Source organism: Melanotaenia boesemani, chromosome 1, assembly GCF_017639745.1.
Source record: "Melanotaenia boesemani isolate fMelBoe1 chromosome 1, fMelBoe1.pri, whole genome shotgun sequence".
Lineage (NCBI taxonomy): Eukaryota > Metazoa > Chordata > Actinopteri > Atheriniformes > Melanotaeniidae > Melanotaenia > Melanotaenia boesemani.
This window is the reverse complement of record NC_055682.1, coordinates 44,505,782-44,530,575: the sequence shown is the minus strand read 5'-3', so window position 1 is coordinate 44,530,575 and position 24,794 is coordinate 44,505,782. Positions and strand designations below refer to the sequence as shown.

The 24,794-nt window shown below is 44.2% G+C and overlaps 1 protein-coding gene across 6 annotated transcripts in view; it reads right to left on the bottom strand.

Moving 5' to 3' along the window:
• The window catches only part of ano9b (anoctamin 9b), a 67,030-nt gene that overhangs the window by 23,419 nt on the left and 18,817 nt on the right, over window positions 1-24,794 (bottom strand). For 5 of the 6 annotated variants that reach the window (XR_006009801.1, XR_006009802.1, XM_041981053.1 and 2 more), the window contains 7 exons: window positions 22,574-22,708; window positions 22,320-22,413; window positions 21,249-21,309; window positions 21,084-21,166; window positions 19,842-19,946; window positions 16,651-16,809; window positions 4,858-4,894 (listed from right to left, as the gene is read on the bottom strand). Coding sequence is in view for 4 of the 6 variants with exons in the window: in XM_041981053.1 (XP_041836987.1) it covers window positions 4,858-4,894; window positions 16,651-16,809; window positions 19,842-19,946; window positions 21,084-21,166; window positions 21,249-21,309; window positions 22,320-22,413; window positions 22,574-22,708 (674 nt within the window). In the remaining 2 variants the exon portion in view is untranslated. The remainder of the gene's footprint in view (window positions 1-4,857; window positions 4,895-16,650; window positions 16,810-19,841; window positions 19,947-21,083; window positions 21,167-21,248; window positions 21,310-22,319; window positions 22,414-22,573; window positions 22,709-24,794) is intronic. The other variant, XM_041981071.1, reaches the window with a different exon arrangement.

Genomic DNA, 24,794 nt, shown 5'->3' with positions numbered 1-24,794 from the left:
CCTGGGGGACTCCACAAGTCATGGCCACTCGCTCAGATTCATAGCTGCCGATCGGAACTAAATAACTCCGGCCTTCTAAATAGGACCTGAACCAGTTAAGGACCGCTCCAGAAAGTCCAACCCAGTTTTCCAGCCTGAAAACAGGATTCTGTGATCTATAGTATCACATGCAGCACCTTAGGGACGAAAGTAGACTTCCTCTTGTGTATCCTACAGCCTGGACAGCGGAGTCTCCATCCTGAGGGGAGCCACTGAAACTCTGGAAACAGAACACGGGTCCTTTAAAATCCAGCTTTATAGTCTGGATTCTGTTAGAGAAAACCTCAGTAGGATGTGGTAGATGGTTCCCAGGTATCTGTAGTCTTCTACAATCTCCACTGGCTCATCCTGAATGGTGATGCTAACTGCCTCAGCCAGTTATTTCTAACTGGGAGAAAAGGTCAGAATCATCTCCTTAGCTTTACTTATGTTGAGCTGGCGGCGGCAGCTTTCACACCAGCCCACTACATTCTTTAGAGCTGAGTCGTGGTGTTGTGTGTCCGAGCAGAGACTACTTTAATCTGGCTGGTAGATCTGCAGTCATCTGTATAAAGGATGTAAACAAGAGGAGAGAGGTCACAACCTTGGGGAGCCAGTGGGCGTAGAAAGGGTGTTGGATGTTTACCAGCACCCTTTGTGGGTGAAGAAGTCAGTTGTCCACAGGATGAGTTGGTGGTCAAAGTTCTACAGTCATCCAGGGTTTGATGTTCAGGAAAATTGTTACCATCTTGGTAGGAATCATATATAATCCACACAGAAAGATGCTGCTAACAGTCTCAATTTGCTCGCTGATGTTGGGGGACGAGGATGTGAGTCTGTGCATTCAAAGCACCTTTGCAGCCTATCAGTGCCCATGGTTTGAAGACCCTGGTAACCTTTGAGGTATCTAAGCATAGCATTTGTATGGTACACACTCAAGTTTTTACCATATAAGGTTCTCTGTCCTACAGACTGGATTGACACAAGAACATGCATTCCATGCAAATAAGCATCCTATAGGCAAACTCTATGATTGGAGGACACAGGACTGAGGAATTTTCTTTGTTTAAACCCTATATAAGACAGAACGACACATCAGGTCTTTAGGTCTTCGTTCTGGTTTTGGGACCTCCAGATTTTGCTGCAGAAATCTGTTTTGATGTCTGAACTTTTGTAATAAACTTCTTTTTATTATTCAAGTCAGCGTCCAGAGACGTTTTTGCCTGAAAGCCAATTTTTCCACATCTCCTGATCAAGATACATCACCTTCTCTGTCTAATTTACTACAGGTGAGTGAGCAGGAACAAGCAGTGTGGTCGGATGAGACGAGAGGGGGGAGCCAGACAGCTCTGTAAGCATCCTGGACCGAACCATAGCATCTATCCAGTTTTTACCCAGACGGGTTGTGCAGTTTACATTCTGATAAAATCCTTTTAGTGATTTGTCAACAAGTGATTTGTCGATTAATTTCAGGGAGTCTAGGATATCAGTTCAAATTTATCCAACATGGTTTTGATGTGCTCTGTGGATGCAGATGCATTCGCTCTTGGGTGGATATAAACGGAGATAAAAGATAGCTGAGGGAAGAACACAAGGAGACATCCATAAGTTTGTTGTCAGGGGTACACATTTTTTCTCTGACAACTGTTCTGCACCAGCACAGGTTGACATAAAGACCGACACTGCTGCCATATTGTTTACCAGACTGTTAAAGCCTCAATCTGACCTTATGGGCAACCTGAAGCCATCTGTGTGCAAGCTGTCACTGTTGTCATTCAGATTTTACCATGTATCAGTAAGTACAGAGGCAGTCTGAAATTCATACATGTGAAAAACGAGGAGGTTTGCAAGGCCCACCAAGGGAAGGGGCCGGTGTTTACTTTCCCCACACTTGCTTAAACAGACACTTGCTTCCCCCATCTCGTTACCTTCTTTTTGTTGTGGTGCAAGGTATCTATCCGGTCAGGTTAGTGTTTACCGTGCAGCTCCTCCTGCAGCTTGTCTAAGACAATGTGTTGGTGGAAGTGGCACTGGAGCTGGAGCAGAAAATGCCTAGAATACATAATCCACTGGCTGTCCAGAGGACTGTATTCATGTTATGCAAAGAGTAGATAGTCCAAAACAAAAACACAAGGGAAAAATCCACAAAGACCTACGCTAAAGCTAGCAGGTTAATTAGCATCAGTGCACTGGCAATAGGGGTCGGGTCCAGTGTGAGCTGGGCAGCTGCCAGAGGCAGGGACCCTGGCGGTCTGATCCTCAGCTGCAAAAGCTAGCTCTAAGGATGTGGAATGTCACCTCTCTGGCGGGGAAGGAGCCTGAGCTGGTGCGTGAGGTTGAGCGGTTCTGGCTAGATATAGTTGGACTCACCTCGACGCACGGCTTGGGCTCTGGAACCACTGTCCTTGCCCTCTTCCATTCTGGAGTTGCTCCCGGTGAGAGGCGCCAAGCACGTGTGGGCATGCTCATTGCCCCCCAACTTGGCGCCTGTGCGTTGGAGTTTACCTCGGTGGATGAAAGAGTAGCCTCCCTAACGCCTTCAGATGGGGGGAGGGGTCCTGACTCTTGTTTGTGCTTATGCACCGAACAGCAGTTCAGAGTACCCACCCTTTTTGGAGTCCTTGGAGGGGGTGTTGGAAAGCCAACGTGGGCAATGACAGCGAGACCTGGAGGGGCGTGATTGGGAGGAACGGCCCCCCTGATCTGAATCCAAGTGGTGTTTTGTTGTTAGACTTCTGTGCTCGTCATGGACTGTCCATAAAAAACACCTTGTTCAGGCATAAGAGTGTCCACATGTGCACACATCGACTTTGTAGTCGTGTCGTCGGACTTGCAGCCACATGTCCTGGACACTCGGGTGAAGAGAGGGGCGGAGCTGTTAACGGATCACTACCTGGTGGTGAATTGGCTCAGATGGTAGGGGAGGATGCCGGTCAGGCCTGGCAGACCCAAGTGTGTTGTAAGGGTCTGCTGGGAACGTCTGGCAGAGTCCCCTTTCAGAAAGAATTTCATCTTCAGCAGAGCTTCAACCATGTCCTGGGTGAGGCGGGGGACACTGAGTCTGAGTGGGCTGTGTTCTGTACATCTATTGTCGAGGCGGCCAGCTGCAGCTGTGGCCGTAAGGTCGCCACTGCCTGTCATGGCGGTAACCCCCAAAGTTGTTGGTGGACACCGGCAGTAAGGGATGCCATCAAGCTGAAGAAGGAGTCCTATCGGGCCTTTTTAGCCTGTGGGACTCCAGAGGCAGCTGATGGGTATCGGCAGGCTAAGCAGAGCGCAGCTTCGGCGGTCGCTAAGGCAAAAACTCGGGCATGGGAGGAGTTTGGAGAGGCCATGGAGAATGACTTCCGAACGGCTTCGAGAAGATTCTGGACCACCATCCAGTGGCTCAGGAGGGGAAAGCAGTGCTCCATCAACACTGTGTACAGTGGGGATGGGGGGCTGCTGACCTCGACTCGGGACGTTGTGAGGCGGTGGAGGAATACTTTGAAGACGTTCTCAATCCTACCAACATGTCTTCCGATGAGGAAGCAGAGTCTGGGGACCCTGGTGTTGGCTCTCCCATCCCTGGGGCTGAGGTCGCTGAGATGGTTAAATAGCTCCTCGGTGCCAAGGCCCCGGGGGTGGATGAGGTCCGCCCAGAGTTACCTAGGGCTCTGGATGCTGTAGGGCTGTCTTGGCTGACACGCCTCTGCAGCATCGCGTGGACATTGAGGACAGCTCCCCCAGACTGGCAGACTAGGGTGGTAATCCCCCTCTTCAAAAAGGGGGACCGGAGGGTGTGTTCCAACTACAGGGGGATCACACTCTTCAGCCTCCCTGGTAAGGTCTATTCAGGGGTGCTAGAGAGGAGGGTCCGTCGGATAGTCGAACCTCGGATTGAGAAGGAGCAGTGTGGTTTTTGTCCCGGTCGTGGAACAGTGGACAGTCTGCAGTGATGCAGACTCTGCAACGGTCTGTCATGGTAAAGAGGGCGCTGAGCCAAAAGGCAAGGCTCTCGATTTAGCTGTGGGTAGTGACAGAAAGAACAAGATCGCGAGTACAAGCGGCCAAAATGGGTTTTCTTTGCAGGGTGGCCGGGCTCTCCCTTAGAGATAGGGTGAGAAGCTCGGTGATAAGGGAGGGGCTCAGAGTAGAGCCGCTGCTCCTCCACATCGAGAGGAGCCAGATGAGGTGGCTCGGGCAAGTCCCACCAGAAAGAGGCCCCATGGAAAACCCAGGACACGCTGGATGGACTACATCTCGCGGCTGGCCTGGGAACGTCTTGGCATCCCCCCGGATAAGCTGGTGAATGTGGCCGGAAAGAGGGCAGTCTGGGTTTCCCTTCTTAGGCGGCTGCCCCCATGACCCGACTCCGGATAAGCGGCAGAAGATGTATGTATGGATAGATGGCACTGGTCCAGAGTTGAGGTAAAAAAAACAACACCCACACCAGAGCATCTCCCTCAGCAGACAAACAAGGCTGGTCGTCACTGGAGTAAATCACAATGCAAAGAGATGTGGAGATGAATCCAGTGGTGATCCCAGACCTCCACAGTTCATAACAGAGCAGGTTCATCAGAGACAGAAATAGAAATAGACAGAAATAGACATTGATAAATAACCAACATGTATTATTTCTTCAGACGTCAATCATCCAATTAACTACACCAAACCAGAGTTAACAGTAGAATCAGCTGTTTGCAGAGAAGATCTGGACCTCCTCCTCTCCTCTGTTGCTCATCCCACATATTAATTTTCCTCACAAATAATCAGACCTCACAGAATAAGATTTATTACCAATAAGAAATGATACACCAAACACTCATTTATGTTCTGAGGCTCCGATGATATTCTTACCCATTTTACACAGCTTGAGGGAGACCCATCTGTTCACCTGTATGTGGGTTAAAAGCCAGAGAGATTAAAGAAATATGACAGCAGTGTAGTCGTGCAGAAGAACCCTGGTCTTGGTTCTGATAGTTTTCAGATTTCATGCTTCTCATCATGTCAGCTCCATCTGCTGAGTGAACAAATGAAACCTGTTCCACATTTGGACCAGTTTCAGAGTAAGACCAGGAAATCTAACAACAGGCCTGGACTGGCCCCTGGGTTGGGCGGGACCATTCGCAGCGGCCTTGGTCTGAAGTGGCCTGACTGGCCTGCTTCTAATTGGCCTGGCTGGAAGAGGTATCCACCCACAGACTAAACCATTTGTTATTGTCATTTGTCACTAAAAGCTGATGATTGGTCAGTAGCCTAATCAAAATATTTTTAAGATTAATTAACACCAGTACACAAAGCTGGAACAGCTGAGAAACAAAGGAAAGACGGAGCAGAGAGGGGTCGTCTTCAGGATGAACGTAGTGGTATTTTCAGTCCCACCAGAAGCAGCAACAGATTGGCTAATTAATGCAAGATACAGGTGATACAGCCATGAGTAGTACCAGTAGTACTATGGCTGTAATAATGATCCTAGTACTACCATTGTAATAATAAGCCCCATACTACTGCTGTGATAAAGATCCTGGTACAAATGCTGTGATAATGACCCTGGTACTACTGCTGTAATAATTACCCTGGTACTACTGCTGTAATAATGACCCTGGTACTACTGCCGTAATAATTACCCTGGTACTACTTCTGCAACAATGACCCTGGTACTACTTCTGCAACAATGACCCTGGTACTACTTCTGCAACAATGACCCTGGTACTACTTCTGCAATAATGACCCTGGTACTACTTCTGCAATAATGACCCTGGTACTACTGCTGTAATAATGGTCCTGGTACTACTGCTGTAATTATGACCCTGGTACTACTGCTGTAATAATGACCCTGGTACTATTGCTGTAATAATGACCCTGGTACTACTGCTGTAATAATGACTCTGGTACTACTGCTATAATAATGACCGTGGTACTACTGCTAAAATAACCACCCTGGTACTACTGCTGTAATAATGACCCTGGTACTACTGCTGTAAAAAAGACTCTGGTACTACTGCTATAATAATGACCATGGTACTACTGCTATAATACTCACCCTGGTACTACTGCTGTAATAATGACCCTGGTACTACTGCTGTAATAATGTTCCTGATACTACTGCTGTAATAATGACCCTGGTACTACTGCTGTAATAATGACCCAGGTACTACTGCTGCAATAATGGTCCTGGTATTACTGCTGTAATAATGACCCTGGTACTACTGCTGTAATAATGTTCCTGATACTACTGCTGTAATAATGACCCTGGTACTACTGCTTTAATAATGACCCTGGTACTACTGCTGTAATAATGAGCCTGGTACTACTGCTGCAATAATGGTCCTGGTTTTACTGCTGTAATAATAACCCTGGTACTACTGCTGTAATAATGACTCTGGTACTACTGCTGTAATAATAGTCCTGGTACTACTGCTGTAACAATGACCCTGGTACTACTGCTGTAATCATGACTCTGGTACTACTGCTGTAACAATGACCCTGGTACTACTGCTGTAATAATGACTCTGGTACTACTGCTATAATAATCACCCTGGTACTACTGCTATAATAATCACCCTGGTACTACTGCTGTAATAATAACCCTGGTACTACTGCTGTAACAATGACGCTGGTACTACTGCTGTAATAATGGTCCTGGTACTACTGCGGTAATAATGAACCTGGTACTACTGCTGTAATAATGACCCTGGTACTACTGCTGTAATAGTGACTCTGGTAGTACTGCTGTAATAGTGACTCTGGTACTACCGCTGTAATAATGACCCTGGTACTACTGCCGTAATAATGACCCTGGTACTACTGCTGTAATAATGACCCTGGTACTACTGCTGTAATAATGGTCCTGGTACTACTGCTGTAATAATGACCCTGGTACTACTGCTGTAATAATTATCCTGGTACTACTGCTGTAACAATGACGCTGGTACTACTGCTGTAATAATGACCCTGGTACTACTGCTATAATAATGACCCTGGTACAACTGCTGTAATAATGACCCTGCTACTACTGCTGTAATAATGACCCTGGTACTACTGCTGTAATAATGGCCCTGGTACTACTGCTGTAATAATGGTCCTGGTACTACTGCGGTAATAATGAACCTGGTACTACTGCTGTAATAATGACCCTGGTACTACTGCTGTAATAGTGACTCTGGTACTACCGCTGTAATAATGACCCTGGTACTACTGCCGTAATAATTACCCTGGTACTACTTCTGCAACAATGACCCTGGTACTACTTCTGCAACAATGACCCTGGTACTACTTCTGCAATAATGACCCTGGTACTACTTCTGCAATAATGACCCTGGTACTACTGCTGTAATAATGGTCCTGGTACTACTGCTGTAATTATGACCCTGGTACTACTGCTGTAATAATGACCCTGGTACTATTGCTGTAATAATGACCCTGGTACTACTGCTGTAATAATGACTCTGGTACTACTGCTATAATAATGACCGTGGTACTACTGCTAAAATAACCACCCTGGTACTACTGCTGTAATAATGACCCTGGTACTACTGCTGTAAAAAAGACTCTGGTACTACTGCTATAATAATGACCATGGTACTACTGCTATAATACTCACCCTGGTACTACTGCTGTAATAATGACCCTGGTACTACTGCTGTAATAATGTTCCTGATACTACTGCTGTAATAATGACCCTGGTACTACTGCTGTAATAATGACCCAGGTACTACTGCTGCAATAATGGTCCTGGTATTACTGCTGTAATAATGACCCTGGTACTACTGCTGTAATAATGTTCCTGATACTACTGCTGTAATAATGACCCTGGTACTACTGCTTTAATAATGACCCTGGTACTACTGCTGTAATAATGAGCCTGGTACTACTGCTGCAATAATGGTCCTGGTTTTACTGCTGTAATAATAACCCTGGTACTACTGCTGTAATAATGACTCTGGTACTACTGCTGTAATAATAGTCCTGGTACTACTGCTGTAACAATGACCCTGGTACTACTGCTGTAATCATGACTCTGGTACTACTGCTGTAACAATGACCCTGGTACTACTGCTGTAATAATGACTCTGGTACTACTGCTATAATAATCACCCTGGTACTACTGCTATAATAATCACCCTGGTACTACTGCTGTAATAATAACCCTGGTACTACTGCTGTAACAATGACGCTGGTACTACTGCTGTAATAATGGTCCTGGTACTACTGCGGTAATAATGAACCTGGTACTACTGCTGTAATAATGACCCTGGTACTACTGCTGTAATAGTGACTCTGGTAGTACTGCTGTAATAGTGACTCTGGTACTACCGCTGTAATAATGACCCTGGTACTACTGCCGTAATAATGACCCTGGTACTACTGCTGTAATAATGACCCTGGTACTACTGCTGTAATAATGGTCCTGGTACTACTGCTGTAATAATGACCCTGGTACTACTGCTGTAATAATTATCCTGGTACTACTGCTGTAACAATGACGCTGGTACTACTGCTGTAATAATGACCCTGGTACTACTGCTATAATAATGACCCTGGTACAACTGCTGTAATAATGACCCTGCTACTACTGCTGTAATAATGACCCTGGTACTACTGCTGTAATAATGGCCCTGGTACTACTGCTGTAATAATGGTCCTGGTACTACTGCGGTAATAACGAACCTGGTACTACTGCTGTAATAATGACCCTGGTACTACTGCTGTAATAGTGACTCTGGTACTACCGCTGTAATAATGACCCTGGTACTACTGCCGTAATAATAACCCTGGTACTACTGCTGTAATAATGACCCTGGTACTACTGCTGTAATAATGACTCTGGTACTACTGCTATAATAATGACCCTGGTACTACTGCTATAATAATCATCCTGGTACTACTGCTGTAATAATCACCATGGTACTACTGCTGTAATAATGACTCTGGTACTACTGCTATAATAATGACCCTGGTACTACTGCTATAATAATCACCCTGGTACTACTGCTGTAATATTCACCCTGGTACTACTGCTGTAATAATGACCCTGGTACTACTCCTGTAATAATGACCCTGGTACTATTGCTGTAATAATCATCCTGGTAATACTGCTGTAATAATGATCCTGGTACTACTGCTGTAATAATTATCCTGGTACTACTGCTGTAACAATGACCCTGGTACTACTGCTGTAATAATGGTCCTGGTACTACTGCTGTAATAATGGTCATGGTAGCACTGCTGTAATGATGACCCTGGTACTACTGCTGTAATAATGGTCCTCGTACTACTGCTGTAATAATGACCCTGGTACAATTACTGTAATAATGACCCTGGTACTACTGCTGCAATAATGGTCCTGGTATTACTGCTGTAATAATGACCCTGGTACTACTTCTGCAATAATGCCCTGGTACTACTTCTGCAATAATGACCCTGGTACTACTGCTGTAATAATAGCCCTGGTACTACTTCTGCAGTAATGACCCTGGTACTACTGCTGTAATAATGGTCATGGTAGCACTGCTGTAATGATGACCCTGGTACTACTGCTGTAATAATGGTCCTGGTACTACTGCGGTAATAATGAACCTGGTACTACTGCTGTAATAATGACCCTGGTACTACTGCTGTAATAGTGACTCTGGTACTACTGCTGTAATAATGACCCCGGTACTACTGCTGTAATAATGACCCTGGTACTACTGCTATAATAATGGTCCTGGTACAACTGCTGTAATAATGGTCCTGGTAGTACTGCTGTAATAATGACCCTGGTACTACTGCTGTGATAATGGTCCTGGTACTACTGCTGTAATAATGACCCTGGTACTACTGCTGTAATAATGGTCCTGGTACTACTGCGGTAATAATGAACCTGGTACTACTGCTGTAATAATGACCCTGGTACTACTGCTGTAATAGTGACTCTGGTACTACCGCTGTAATAATGACCCTGGTACTACGGCTGTAATAATTATCCTGGTACTACTGCTGTAACAATGACGCTGGTACTACTGCTGTAATAATGGTCCTGGTACTACTGCTGTAAAAATGGTCCTGGTAGTACTGCTGTAATAATTATCCTGGTACTACTGCTGTAACAATGACGCTGGTACTACTGCTGTAACAATGACCCTGGTACTACTGCTGTAACAATGACCCTGGTACTACTGCTGTAATAGTGACTCTGGTACTACTGCCGTAATAATGACCCTGGTACTACTGCTGTAATAATGACCCTGGTATTACTGCTGTAATAATGACTCTGGTACTACTGCTATAATAATGACTCTGGTACTACTGCTATAATAATCACCCTGGTACTACTGCTATAATAATCACCCTGGTAGTACTGCTGTAATAATAACCCTGGTACTACTGCTGTAACAATGACGCTGGTACTACTGCTGTAATAATGGTCCTGGTACTACTGCGGTAATAATGACCCTGGTACTACTGCTGTAACAATGACCCTGGTACTACTGCTGTAATAGTGACTCTGGTACTACTGCCGTAATAATGACCCTGGTACTACTGCTGTAATAATGACCCTGGTATTACTGCTGTAATAATGACTCTGGTACTACTGCTATAATAATGACTCTGGTACTACTGCTATAATAATCACCCTGGTACTACTGCTATAATAATCACCCTGGTAGTACTCCTGTAATAATGACCCTGGTACTATTGCTGTAATAATCATCCTGGTAATACTGCTGTAATAATGATCCTGGTACTACTGCTGTAATAATTATCCTGGTACTACTGCTGTAACAATGACCCTGGTACTACTGCTGTAATAATGGTCCTGGTACTACTGCTGTAATAATGGTCATGGTAGCACTGCTGTAATGATGACCCTGGTACTACTGCTGTAATAATGGTCCTCGTACTACTGCTGTAATAATGACCCTGGTACTACTGCTGTAATAATGGTCCTGGTACTACTGCGGTAATAATGAACCTGGTACTACTGCTGTAATAATGACCCTGGTACTACTGCTGTAATAGTGACTCTGGTACTACTGCTGTAATAATGACCCCGGTACTACTGCTGTAATAATGACCCTGGTACTACTGCTATAATAATGGTCCTGGTACAACTGCTGTAATAATGGTCCTGGTAGTACTGCTGTAATAATGACCCTGGTACTACTGCTGTGATAATGGTCCTGGTACTACTGCTGTAATAATGACCCTGGTACTACTGCTGTAATAATGGTCCTGGTACTACTGCGGTAATAATGAACCTGGTACTACTGCTGTAATAATGACCCTGGTACTACTGCTGTAATAGTGACTCTGGTACTACCGCTGTAATAATGACCCTGGTACTACGGCTGTAATAATTATCCTGGTACTACTGCTGTAACAATGACGCTGGTACTACTGCTGTAATAATGGTCCTGGTACTACTGCTGTAAAAATGGTCCTGGTAGTACTGCTGTAATAATTATCCTGGTACTACTGCTGTAACAATGACGCTGGTACTACTGCTGTAACAATGACCCTGGTACTACTGCTGTAACAATGACCCTGGTACTACTGCTGTAATAGTGACTCTGGTACTACTGCCGTAATAATGACCCTGGTACTACTGCTGTAATAATGACCCTGGTATTACTGCTGTAATAATGACTCTGGTACTACTGCTATAATAATGACTCTGGTACTACTGCTATAATAATCACCCTGGTACTACTGCTATAATAATCACCCTGGTAGTACTGCTGTAATAATAACCCTGGTACTACTGCTGTAACAATGACGCTGGTACTACTGCTGTAATAATGGTCCTGGTACTACTGCGGTAATAATGAACCTGGTACTACTGCTGTAATAATGACCCTGGTACTACTGCTGTAATAGTGACTCTGGTAGTACTGCTGTAATAGTGACTCTGGTACTACCGCTGTAATAATGACCCTGGTACTACCGCCGTAATAATGACCCTGGTACTACTGCTGTAATAATGACCCTGGTACTACTGCTGTAATAATGGTCCTGGTACTACTGCTGTAATAATGACCCTGGTACTACTGCTGTAATAATTATCCTGGTACTACTGCTGTAACAATGACGCTGGTACTACTGCTGTAATAATGACCCTGGTACTACTGCTATAATAATGACCCTGGTACAACTGCTGTAATAATGACCCTGCTACTACTGCTGTAATAATGACCCTGGTACTACTGCTGTAATAATGACCCTGGTACTACTGCTGTAATAATGACCCTGGTACTACTGCTGTAATAATGACCCTGGTACTACTGCGGTAATAATGAACCTGGTACTACTGCTGTAATAATGACCCTGGTACTACTGCTGTAATAGTGACTCTGGTACTACCACTGTAATAATGACCCTGGTACTACTGCTGTAATAATGACTCTGGTACTACTGCTATAATAATGACCCTGGTACTACTGCTATAATAATCATCCTGGTACTACTGCTGTAATAATCACCATGGTACTACTGCTGTAATAATGACTCTGGTACTACTGCTATAATAATGACCCTGGTACTACTGCTATAATAATCACCCTGGTACTACTGCTGTAATATTCACCCTGGTACTACTGCTGTAATAATAACCCTGGTACTACTGCTGTAATAATGACTCTGGTACTACTGCTATAATAATGACCATGGTACTACTGCTATAATAATCACCCTGGTACTACTGCTGTAATAATGTTCCTGATACTACTGCTGCAATAATGGCCCTGGTACTACTGCTGCAATAATGACCCTGGTACTACTGCTGTAATAATGACCCTGGTACAATTGCTGTAATAATGACCCTGGTACTACTTCTGCAATAATGACCCTGGTACTACTTCTGTAATAATGACCCTGGTACTACTGCTGTAATAGTGACTCTGGTACTACCACTGTAATAATGACCCTGGTACTACTGCTGTAATAATGACTCTGGTACTACTGCTATAATAATGACCCTGGTACTACTGCTATAATAATCATCCTGGTACTACTGCTGTAATAATCACCATGGTACTACTGCTGTAATAATGACTCTGGTACTACTGCTATAATAATGACCCTGGTACTACTGCTATAATAATCACCCTGGTACTACTGCTGTAATATTCACCCTGGTACTACTGCTGTAATAATAACCCTGGTACTACTGCTGTAATAATGACTCTGGTACTACTGCTATAATAATGACCATGGTACTACTGCTATAATAATCACCCTGGTACTACTGCTGTAATAATGTTCCTGATACTACTGCTGCAATAATGGCCCTGGTACTACTGCTGCAATAATGACCCTGGTACTACTGCTGTAATAATGACCCTGGTACAATTGCTGTAATAATGACCCTGGTACTACTGCTGCAATAATGGTCCTGGTATTACTGCTGTAATAATGACCCTGGTACTACTTCTGCAATAATGCCCTGGTACTACTTCTGCAATAATGACCCTGGTACTAATGCTGTAATAATAGTCCTGGTACTACTTCTGCAGTAATGACCCTGGTACTACTGCTGTAATAATAGTCCTGGTACTACTGCTGTATCAGTGACCCTGGTACTACTGCTGTAGTAGTGACTCTGGTACTACTGCTATAATAATGACCATGGTACTACTGCTATAATAATCACCCTGGTACTACTGCTGTAATAATGTTCCTGGTACTACTGCTGTAATAATGACCCTGGTACTACTGCTGTAATAATGACCCTGGTACAATTACTGTAATAATGACCCTGGTACTACTGCTGCAATAATGGTCCTGGTATTACTGCTGTAATAATGACCCTGGTACTACTTCTGCAATAATGCCCTGGTACTACTTCTGCAATAATGACCCTGGTACTACTGCTGTAATAATAGCCCTGGTACTACTTCTGCAGTAATGACCCTGGTACTACTGCTGTAATAATGGTCCTGGTACTACTGCTGTATCAATGACCCTGGTACTACTGCTGTAATAGTGACTCTGGTACTACTGCTGTAATAATGACCCTGGTACTACTGCCGTAATAATGACCCTGGTACTACTGCTGTAATAATGGTCCTGGTACTACTGCTGTAATAATGACCCTGGTACTACTGCTGTAATAATGACCCTGGTACTACTGCTGTAATAATGACCCTGGTACTACTGCTGTAATAATGACCCTGGTACTACCGCTATCATGATGACCCTGGTACTACTGCTATAATAATGACCCTGGTACTACTGCTGTAGTATTGCAGTTGTTCCACTGGTTGAAGGAAGTCTTATATGGAACTTCTTTCTATCATAGATTAAAGGGGTGGTGTACCCTAAAATGTGGTTTTTGAGCTGTATATAACATATTACTAGTATTAATCTTAGTTACCAAATCGCCTACACTGTCGTTAAAATAAGTAATTTTTAAATCTTTTAAAAAAACCAAAAGAACAATGTGATTTTGTGGGTCAGAAATGACTCAAAATTCCCACTACAAGCTAAAACCAGGTTTTGCTTTTCGTGACAAAGAGGTAAACTTGGTGTTCGTCTGGTCTGAGAAAATTTTTAAAAACCTGACTTCCATGCCCACTGATGTATATGTTCGGATCGGTTATGTTGTGTAGATCTGCTAGTTTCAGAGCTTCTATTCTTCCACAGAGTTTCTGATGAAATCTTCCTGTGATGGGACGGATTTGTGCTTTTGTAAAAGTAACACTGGACTTTATTCTTTACCTGCTGATCCTCATCTGGTGAAAGACAGCAGCTCAAATCGTAGCAGCAGCAACTTCCAGCAGCAACTTCCAACAGCTGCTACAACCTGCCGTGAGTCTCCACAGCTTTCCAGAGCTGCTGGAGCTGCTGACAAGCAGCTAACAGCTAACAGCGCTAACGGCTCACACTGATACGTTCAGGACCACCTGGTTCATGTGTACCTGAGGAGATTCAGGAGGGAAAGTCTTCCACCTCAAAGACGCTCTGTGGCAAAGCTGCTTTGTTAATCTCGCTTTCCATCCATCTAGTGGCCGCTGAACTGCTGTCATTCTGCCCGTGTATTTAGGGTCCGCCCACTCTCCGCCCCCTGATCACCACACACCTCCCACAACATTTGGCAGAGGGTAGTGTTAAATTAATAATAGCACATTGTAAATAATTGTGTTATTTTAAACTGACAGGATATTTGATGCTACTTGGTCTGCACACCTGTCCACACCTGTCTATGTCTAAAACTGGGCCAGGTGGACTAGTCTGCTAAACTACTAAAGTCGGTAGACTTTAGTAGTTTAGCAGATTGTAGCAGACTTTCTCCGAACTTCTGAATGCCACGTCCAGCTGCTGAAACAGGCTGATCTTTAAAAAGATGATTACCTGCAAACAGAGACACCTGAACCCCGAAAAAAGCAGTAAATGTTCTGGTTCAGTGACAGCTGGTATCTAAACAGTCCTCTTCATCACGCTCTTCATCATCCTTTTCACATGCAGACATCAGACCACCGCTGTTAGACTTGTAGTCTAACTAGTTAGAGATGAAAAACGACCCTTCACATGACTCTTCTTGCATGGTAGAAGATTAATCTCAGCTCTTCACGTTTCCCCTGAAAGTTGAATTACTCTGACTCTTAGTAAAGCTTCCTCTCTCTGAATCTTTCAATCTAAAGGATGACCTGATACAAACATGTATGTGATTTAAAACATATGTGGTTGAGGAATGAACGGGGAGAATGTTCCGTTATTGTAATATATACTTTTCATGATTAAGATTTGATTATTTGTGTTTCGAGCCCAGTATGATAACAAAGTAAAGTGGAAAACTGATGGTGAGGCTGTGCTGGAACATTTTTCTATGTGTAAAAGGGCCAAATTCTCAGTCTCAAAGCAACCAACAGTCCAAGACTTTCTGGGTTTTCAGGATTTTGTTGAATCTTTAAGTTGTGAGTCAGAGTTTAAATGTTGGCTCTAGTGATAAACTCCTTTTATAACTATACCATGATATCACTGTCTTTATTTATTATGTCTAATTTATACTGCTCTAGAGCTGTACATCCCAAACCTTTTATAGTACTGTTCCCCCTGACCAGGACTAAATGTTTTCACCAGCAGTCTTTAAAGGTTTTTCTTTTCCACTTCAAATGTAGTGTTCCAAAACAGAAAACCTTGGATATGGGAACTAACAGATGTCACTATGCATCAGATGCATGCATTCATCTGGATATTAAATTATAATGTAGGTACTCTACAGTCTACAACATTACTGTCTACTATAAAACCTGTTTATATTAGAAGAAAAATCCTTGGACTTCTACCTGGTCTGGGCTCAGGCCAGGATGTCCTTCTAGGCTGGAAACGCCCTGCTGACATGATCCGATCGCGTCGTTTGCCTCAGCATTAAACCACAGGTAATGAACCCTGTTCTGACTCTTGTATTCAACCTTCTCTTGAGGGTAGAGAAGAGAAAATTATTGGGCTACTGCTTTGTAATTCATGTGAATGTTGGTTTACAATAACAAGCTTGTTGTTTATTAGTCCATGTGCGTGCATGTGCACATGCGCGAGTGTGAGCTGTTTATGTGTTGGGGTAGCCTGTGTGAGCGTACGACTCCCGGCTTGCCCTTGTGTTCCAGTCTGTCCAGCAACGGTTCGGTGTCTGCTGGAGTTTGACAGGAACCAAGATGGAGATGCACGTACCCGGGTCATGATCTGGATGGTGACGTAGTGCAGCACGGCACCGAGCATCACCGCCACAGTGTTGGCGTGGTCTCTCAGGAACTCCCACTCAGACAACAAGGGCGCGGCCACCACCCGGAACACCACCAGAGCATGAGCAAGGCCGATGATCAGCATCAGCTGTAACCAAACAATCACAGGAGCAAAGCAGGAATTCAGCCGGACCACCAAACTAAAAGAGTTCTTCAGGAATCCCATCAGGGAAGAGCCAGTCATGTAGGTTTATGGTTTCCTGACTCAGACCAGCTTTACATTCACCTTTTCTAAGATCTTCTACAGGTGCAGTTGGCACTAAAATGGCAAAAGACACTCGTCATATGTTACAATGACCTTTACAAAGACCAAATACAAAGACCAGGGTTGGCATGCAAACCTAATACAACCCCAGTTCCAAATATCTGGCATATGGTTTAAAGTGTAAAGAATACAGAAACCAGAACTTGATAAAATCATAAACCAATGCTATATTAAAGCACAGGAAATAAATGTAGCCCCAAACCGTGGGATAATTGTGTTTGGTAGATTAATTCTCCACTTTAAAAATACCAGTTGTTGTTGGGTTGGAAAATATTTCATCTATCCGACTGAAATCAATCTGATGGGAGATTCCAGCTGAGGTGTTTACAGGGCGCTGGATAAATGATCCGATCAGCTATGTTTACATGATGGACAGATACAATCGTGATGCTTTTGACATGTGCAGTGCTGCTGGCTCGGAAGAAGAACCTTTTATAACCTTTTATATATTATACCGTCAAAATACTTAATACTTCAATCTCTCAGTTTCTAACAAACACCACAGTCCCGTTCTGCTCTGCTGCCGCCATGTTTCAAGCCTTCCCTGAAACTCATGCCACCCCCACCTGGTTCATGCATGAGCAGAAATATGAAAGGTCCTGCAACATCCAGCACACAAACCATGGGAATGATGGAGACATGCTCATATTTCCTACCTATCCATTCATGAAAAGGTTTAAATAACCCCTCTTGATCAGACTGAAAATTCTTCCCGATTGAGGAAGATCAGATCAGCTGACATGTTTACATGGTGCATTTTTATTCTAACTGGACATTCCATCAGATTAAAAGTGATCCATGGAAACGTAGCTACTGATGTATAATTTCTAAGGATGGTGCTACTGTGAAATGAGCAACACGGCTAAACACGTGGCTAGTTCCCTAAAGAAAGAACCAAAACCCCGGTAGTGTTCCCCTGTTCTGAGATCCAGGTGCTGCAGGTGAGTTCTATCGCTGGAGGATGACTGGCAGCTGATTGATAGACACATCAGAATGAGATCCAGGTACCAGTGGTAATCCAGATCTCCAGGATCTGGGACTCGAATTCCATCCTCAAGGATCTGGGACTGGAGGATGAAATGACCAAACTCGATGGTGGGATGTGGTGTTGGTTCTAGCTGGCTGACCTCCAACATCATCTGGCTGAGGACTGGGATGTGACCAGACTGGTGACTAGCATGAGGAGGAGGAATCAGCTGCTGCATCTCCTGCTGAGGTCCCTTATGGTGGAAAATAAAGTGAAAAATGACCAAGATGTGTTTTTTCCTTCCTGCTGTGGGAGCGTTCATTCATCAACTCCACTAAGAAACTCAGAACCCAAGTAGAGACCACCAGGAGAACATTACAGGGGTTTTGGTAAATTTTTTTGGGGAACTACCCACATGTTTAGCTCAAGCGGCAACCTCCAGCAGTAAAATGTGAAGCCTATACAGAAGTGCAATAAAAACTGCAGTTCCCCCCTCATCCACTAGGGGCTTCAAAACAGAGCAAATCCCCATAGACTCCCATGTTAAAAAGACCAACTTCACAGAAGAAATAAACATGTTTAAAGCCTGGTACAAAATTAATTTTAGGATTAAAAGGTAAAGTTTACCTTCATGACAACTGTGGGGGGGGTGAATTTTTTTCTAACCCATCCGTTTAGATGTTATTTAATCTTGAAATTCATCATAATTAGGGTCGTGTCCTTTCGATTGACAGGTATCCAATATCCGCGGAAAGAAGGGACAGTGCAGCACAACCACGGTTTTTAGTTGGCTAACAGCGCACCTTAGCTTTAGCTCACCTACCTCCATTAGCTGGTTAACTACCATTAGCTCGGGGTTAGCTCGGTTAGCTCTTAGCTACAGGCAGCTAGGAGTTTGATGGTTTTCAATCATCCACCCCCACCTTCACAGTCCTCCTCTCAGCTCGACCTCAACATACGGGTGACGTCACAAAGGCTCCGCCCATCTTTTATATACAGTCTATGGTTTAGCTGTGTTGTTCATTCCACAGAAACACCATCTTTACTACTTCTACCTGCTTGTAACGGGAACTCATCAGGCTTTCCAACCATGTTGAACACAACAGCAGCTAGTATTTAATGGGGCATATGTGTGGCATGGCATCACACACAGTCTCCGTGTTTACCAGCCGGTCCGGCCAAGCGTTTACATACATTCATGTGAAGCTCCGCCTCCTCACTCCTCTCCGAGCTCTCGGCCTTCCCTTCCTATAAACCTATAGACCGGGATCTGAGATTAGCTCTAAAAACAACCACTGTTGATGAAAAAGTTATCAGATAAAGAACGGGACAGAACCCAGGTTTAGACGGGTCTGGTATTTCCCGAGAGGAGAGCACTGTGAGAGCTGAGAAGACTGCAGTCTGACTCGAAGTTAGCTCTTCGTCTCCTGGACAGTAAGTAACAGCATAATCTTAGATGTTAACTCCACAAGTCCCACTAAATGCTGATGATGCTGCACTCCATGTGTTCGCACTTCATCGGCAGACCAGCCGAATTGGGGGAAGGAGGTGGAGGAAGGTGGGGCTCAGTACACACTTTGTTTTGGTCTACAGGTAAATAGCAATGAACCTGCAGTGAAACGATTTGGCTTCTTGCCCCTTTAAAGGCTAGAAATAACCAACCAAACACTAATTTCCTTATTTTCTGGGTTTCTCCCAGCGGCTCTAAGGCGGGTTCTCTAAACACTAAGAAAGGTGGATTCAGTGTTTTGTCTCACTGGTGAACTTTTCTGTGTTAGGGAGCAGTCCGTGAGCTGTGCACATCTCATTCCAGGGAATTACAGGCTCTATCAACATATGTTAACATACAGTATGTGCTACCATGATGCTGTGTATGGGTGGGTCTTACCATGACTGTTACCAGGGTGAGGACCAGAGTCGTGCGCAGGTAAGAATGTCTGAACTTTTTGGTGTTACAGTTTGGATCATTGACTATGTCCATGATCAGTTCCTCCTGTTGAGACCGACACAAACAGGTAGAGAAGAAGAACATGTATCAGAAGATAAAAAAAACCCTGGAACTGACCAGGTCTATGACCAGATAATACAACCTAGAATCTAATTATTTACTAAGGGAAAATGAGACAAAATACAGACACAGTGTATGAAAAGTCCACAGGAATGACGAGGGTCAGTAGTAGTTGGGTACGGTAAAGCAATACAACTGATTTTCATTGGTGGGAGCTTCTCTATAAAAGCAACACTCAGGTGCTTATCAACATAATGCCATGGAGGAAAGACATCAGCAATGATCTTAGAGCAGCAGCTGTTGCTGTCCATCAGTCTGGAAGGTTATCAGGTCATTGCCAGACCATCTCGAGTCCACCATCCTCAGTTAGCATGTTAAATGCAGCTTAGATGGAGTGTTTTTCTACTCATGCTGACAATAGAAGCAGCTTTCCACTGTATGTTCTAATGTTTCTGTTCTGCTGACGGTAGTCTGTCTAAGCAGAAGACACCAAGGAGACCACATGTTGGCAACCACGTTCATTTCCGTCTCACGTGAAATGCCATGGATACGCCTGGTGTCTGCCACTTGATCAGAACATGCACTGGATGTTACACGAGTCCCAATCCCCCAGTCACCCGCTCATGCAGCCCCTCTACTGGTTTCTACTGGTTTCATATTGAGACATCAGGAGGCAATGTGGGGTTCAGTGGCTTGCCTAAGAACACTAACGCTGGGCCTCATCCACCAACCGTTCTTACAAACAAATTTGTTCTTAAATCCTATTTACGAACATTTTCCGAAAATCATCACATTAACCAAAATCTTTGTATCTTGGATTTGTTCTACAAGGTATGAATATTTGGGTAAAGCAGATCAACACCAGAACCAAGGTGTGACCTGGTCCAGTCAGAGTCCAGACCTCATCCTGACTGCAGCTTCCTGCTGGAGGAGGAGCTTCTGGAGAGGAACCATTTCTAACACTGCTTCTTCTTTCTTTACCCGGGATATGATTTTCTGGCGTACTCTATTTGAATTGAGTAATATTGCGGGATAAGATGGGGGGCCAATCAGAGAGAAATCCACATTTACAGCTGTCTGTCAGTGATTGTGTCTGGTTTGTAGGTCGGCAGAAAGCTGTACCTCCTCCTCAGACCAGTCATAGACCTTCCAGTCAGAGACATGCTTGGCCCTGTGTCTCTTCCACAGCTCCAGGAACAGCGTAGCTGAAATAACACACATACAAATAAATCATTCATTCATTCAAAGCATCAGCAGACCCAACAGCACCGCTCAAGTCAGACTCACCCCAGATTGCCATGAACATAGCAAAAGCCACAGTGCCCTCATTGTCAAACAAATGGCTGACCTACGGAGACACAAATACATCACGACTTTGGTGATCATGAGCAATCAGATAGCTGAGACACACATCTTTATACCAATTTCAAGAATGTGGCCAAGACCACCTAAAGCAGTTGGCATGATGCATTATCAGGATAATCCTACATGTGATATACAACTTTGGTTTAAAAAACATTTGGGAATTATGAGATTTAAAAACCTTGAGAAGCCATCTCTTATCCCCAGTAGCAGATAACCAACATGCCAGATGATGAAACGGAGACGTTTCACCATATGATGAAAATATGAGCTGATGGAAAAAGTTGGAACGGGAGCAACAGAAGGCTGGAAAAGTACCTGGTACAAACCAAAAACACCTGGAGGAGCACTGGACAACTAACCAGGTTACATGGCAACAGGTCAGTAACATGACTGGGTATAAAAGGAGCATTTCAGAGAGGCAGAGTCTCTCAGATGGAAAGATGGACAGAGCTTCACCAATCTGAGACAAACTGGGTCTAAAACTGGAACAATTTCAGAAAATGTTCCTCAGACTTTAAAGATCCACCATCTACAGTGTAGAATATCATCAAAAGATTCAGAAAATCAGGAGGAATCTCTGTGTGCTGGGGACAAGGCTGGATGCTGGTGATCTTCTGCATTAAAAATAGACATGATTCTCTATTGGAAACCACTGCATGGACTCAGGAAGACTTCCAGAAACCACTGTCTGTGAACACAGTTCACCCTGAAACCCACAAATGCAGGTTAAAGTTCTCCAGGGAAGGGGACAACATTCCCCTCCTAAAACTCCAGCAACTGGTCTCCTCACTTCCCAGACATTTCCAGACATGTTAGAGGAAGAAGATGCTACACCATGCTGAACATCACCCTGGAGCTACTTTTTCCAGACGTGTTACTGCATCAGATTCACTTTAAACTCATATTTTCCATTTTTCAGGTGCTAATTTTGGTCTGAACTTTTTACTTAACTTTTAATGTTGGTTGAACAGATTAATAAAGCATCAGCTTCACCTTAGCATAGGAGCAGGTGTCTGACAGTTCCCACACCTGGCATGTCTTATCACAGCGAGGACACATGGTGATGTTGGACTGACACACTTCCTTGCTGTGGAGACACATATCAACCAGTCCAAGCATTCATCTAAATCAAACTTTATCTATCTTAATGAATTCCTCTTCACAGGCTTCACAATTTATAGTTACATTAATATAACAAAAATGTTCTTGGATCCAGTAACAGTGGTACTTGTATGTACCTAACTCACATGAGAGGGCTGGTGTTGAAAAAGGCCAGGGCATACAGGAACACTACAACACCGATGGCAGCAGCTGGGACCAGTAGTCTAGTGTACCAGTCCAGCCATAGGTAGTACAGAGCCACCTTCTCCCCAAAGTAACACCTGCAGGGTCACAAATATATCAAAACATTCGTTAATAGGGGGTCTTCACGGATACCAAACATTCAGGATAATCTATTGACAGAAATACAGAATGATACAGGTAACCAGAATAGAATGGCAAGCAAAACACTGGTCTTTCACATTTAGAAGTAGCCACCTGTCCTGAAGCTGCAAAGCACTGGGATTCTGTGGTGATTTAGGTGAGATACAATCGGAAATCCAAATACCAACTTATGACTCAGCAGTCCTTAGAAGGAAAGGTCTGAAATGTTTAAAGTGTGATAAAATTCTGTTGAGCCTCAGCCTTCTGGATTAGTGCAGACAAGTCTTTGAGTGTTCAGGAGAAAACCTTCCATCCAACGTTGGAATCGAGTATCATTCTAACACGTCACATTCTACTTTCTCAAACACGTATTGCAACAATGGCACAATGGTTGTCAACAAGCCTGACCACCGATGACAGCCCATTTTCATGGAGTGTAACTCAGAAGAAGAGGTTTGTAATTTCTTAAATATGGCAAACTTTATCCAATCAAAAGGTCAGATATGGTTCCTCTGTGTTTAGAAGTAAGAATGGTTCTCTCAGGGGGAACAGATCTGGACGGGGAAGCTATTCTGGGTAGATGGCTTCGACACAGCACTGGCTTTTTGTCACAGCAAAAGACAGCGTATAGTCGCGGTGGAGCCAGACTAAAAGCCGGAGTTTACCGGGACTATAGCTGCATTTCCATTACAGTTTTTCACAAAATAAAAGCAATATTTCTAAAACTTCAAGAAAGTACAATTGTTATTTGCAGGTGTTTCCATTGAATGATGCGCATTAGCCGTAATTCTCGTAAAACCTCGTGCCTTGAGACTCCACCTTCAGAAGGAATGACATTTCTGAGTCTTTGTAAAACTTTACATTTCGCTGCTGTTCGCTATCAAGGATGGCAGCTATATTTTTCTCTTAAACTATTTGTAAAAAGATTTCTGTCTCCTCCTCCAACCATACATACTGCATTACTTGAAATCGACAGGTCACGTGACTCCCTACCTCACGTCCATTGATGTGTAAACGCAAAAAACGTGTTTACATCCCAGTCCCACTTTACATCCCAGTCCCACTTTACGTCCCAGTCCCGCTTTACGTCCCAGTCCCGCTTTACGTCCCAGCCCCGCTTTACATCCCAGTTCCGCTTTACATCCCAGTCCCGCTCTACCTCCCAGTCCCACTTTACGTCCCAGTCCCGCTTTACATCCCAGTCCCGCTTTACGTCCCAGTCCCGCTTTACGTCCCAGTCCCGCTTTACATCCCAGTTCCGCTTTACGTCCCAGTCCCGCTCTACATCCCAGTCCCACTTTACGTCCCAGTCCCGCTTTACATCCCAGTCCCGCTCTACATCCCAGTTCCACTTTACATCCCAGTCCCGCTTTACGACCTAGTCCCGCTTTACGTCCCAGTCCTCCTTTATGTCCCAGTCCCGCTTTACATCCCAATTCTGCTTTACGGCATCACGTCACATGCTAGCAACTGAACAAAGTTCAAAATGAACTTTTTTGATCACCAGTCACTTGGCTATTACATTTGGCAAACTTGACCTCTGAACTGGGAGACTGGCTACAACAGATCCCAGGAAACCCATCAGAGAACTCCAGAAGAGCTCAGTCCTAAGAGCCGTTAAGACACAGCGCAGAACCTTCAAGGTCCAGGACTCTGGTAGCAGTGCCGGTAGAAGGTAATGTGGAGCCCTAGGTGAACCTCAACTGTGGCGCCCCAAAAACAAAATGTGTAAAAACTGTACATATTGTAATTTTTTCCTGAAATTCCAGCAGCAACATTGAGGAGTCCGTGTTTGGCCCTTTATCAGGTCTCTACATTGGACTGACCTACGTTAAAAGTGGATTTAAAACATTAAACAAAATATCTGTAAATGCTCTCACAGTTCAATTTGATCATATATAGGGTGCGATTTGCCAGTGGGGATGGTGGGATCCCCCCGTCTGGTTTTTACATCCTACCCCCTGCTGAATTATTTTTGCCCTCGGTGGGGACACTGAGGGCAAAACTATTCCACTCCCCACCCAAAGTAATTTTTACCATTAC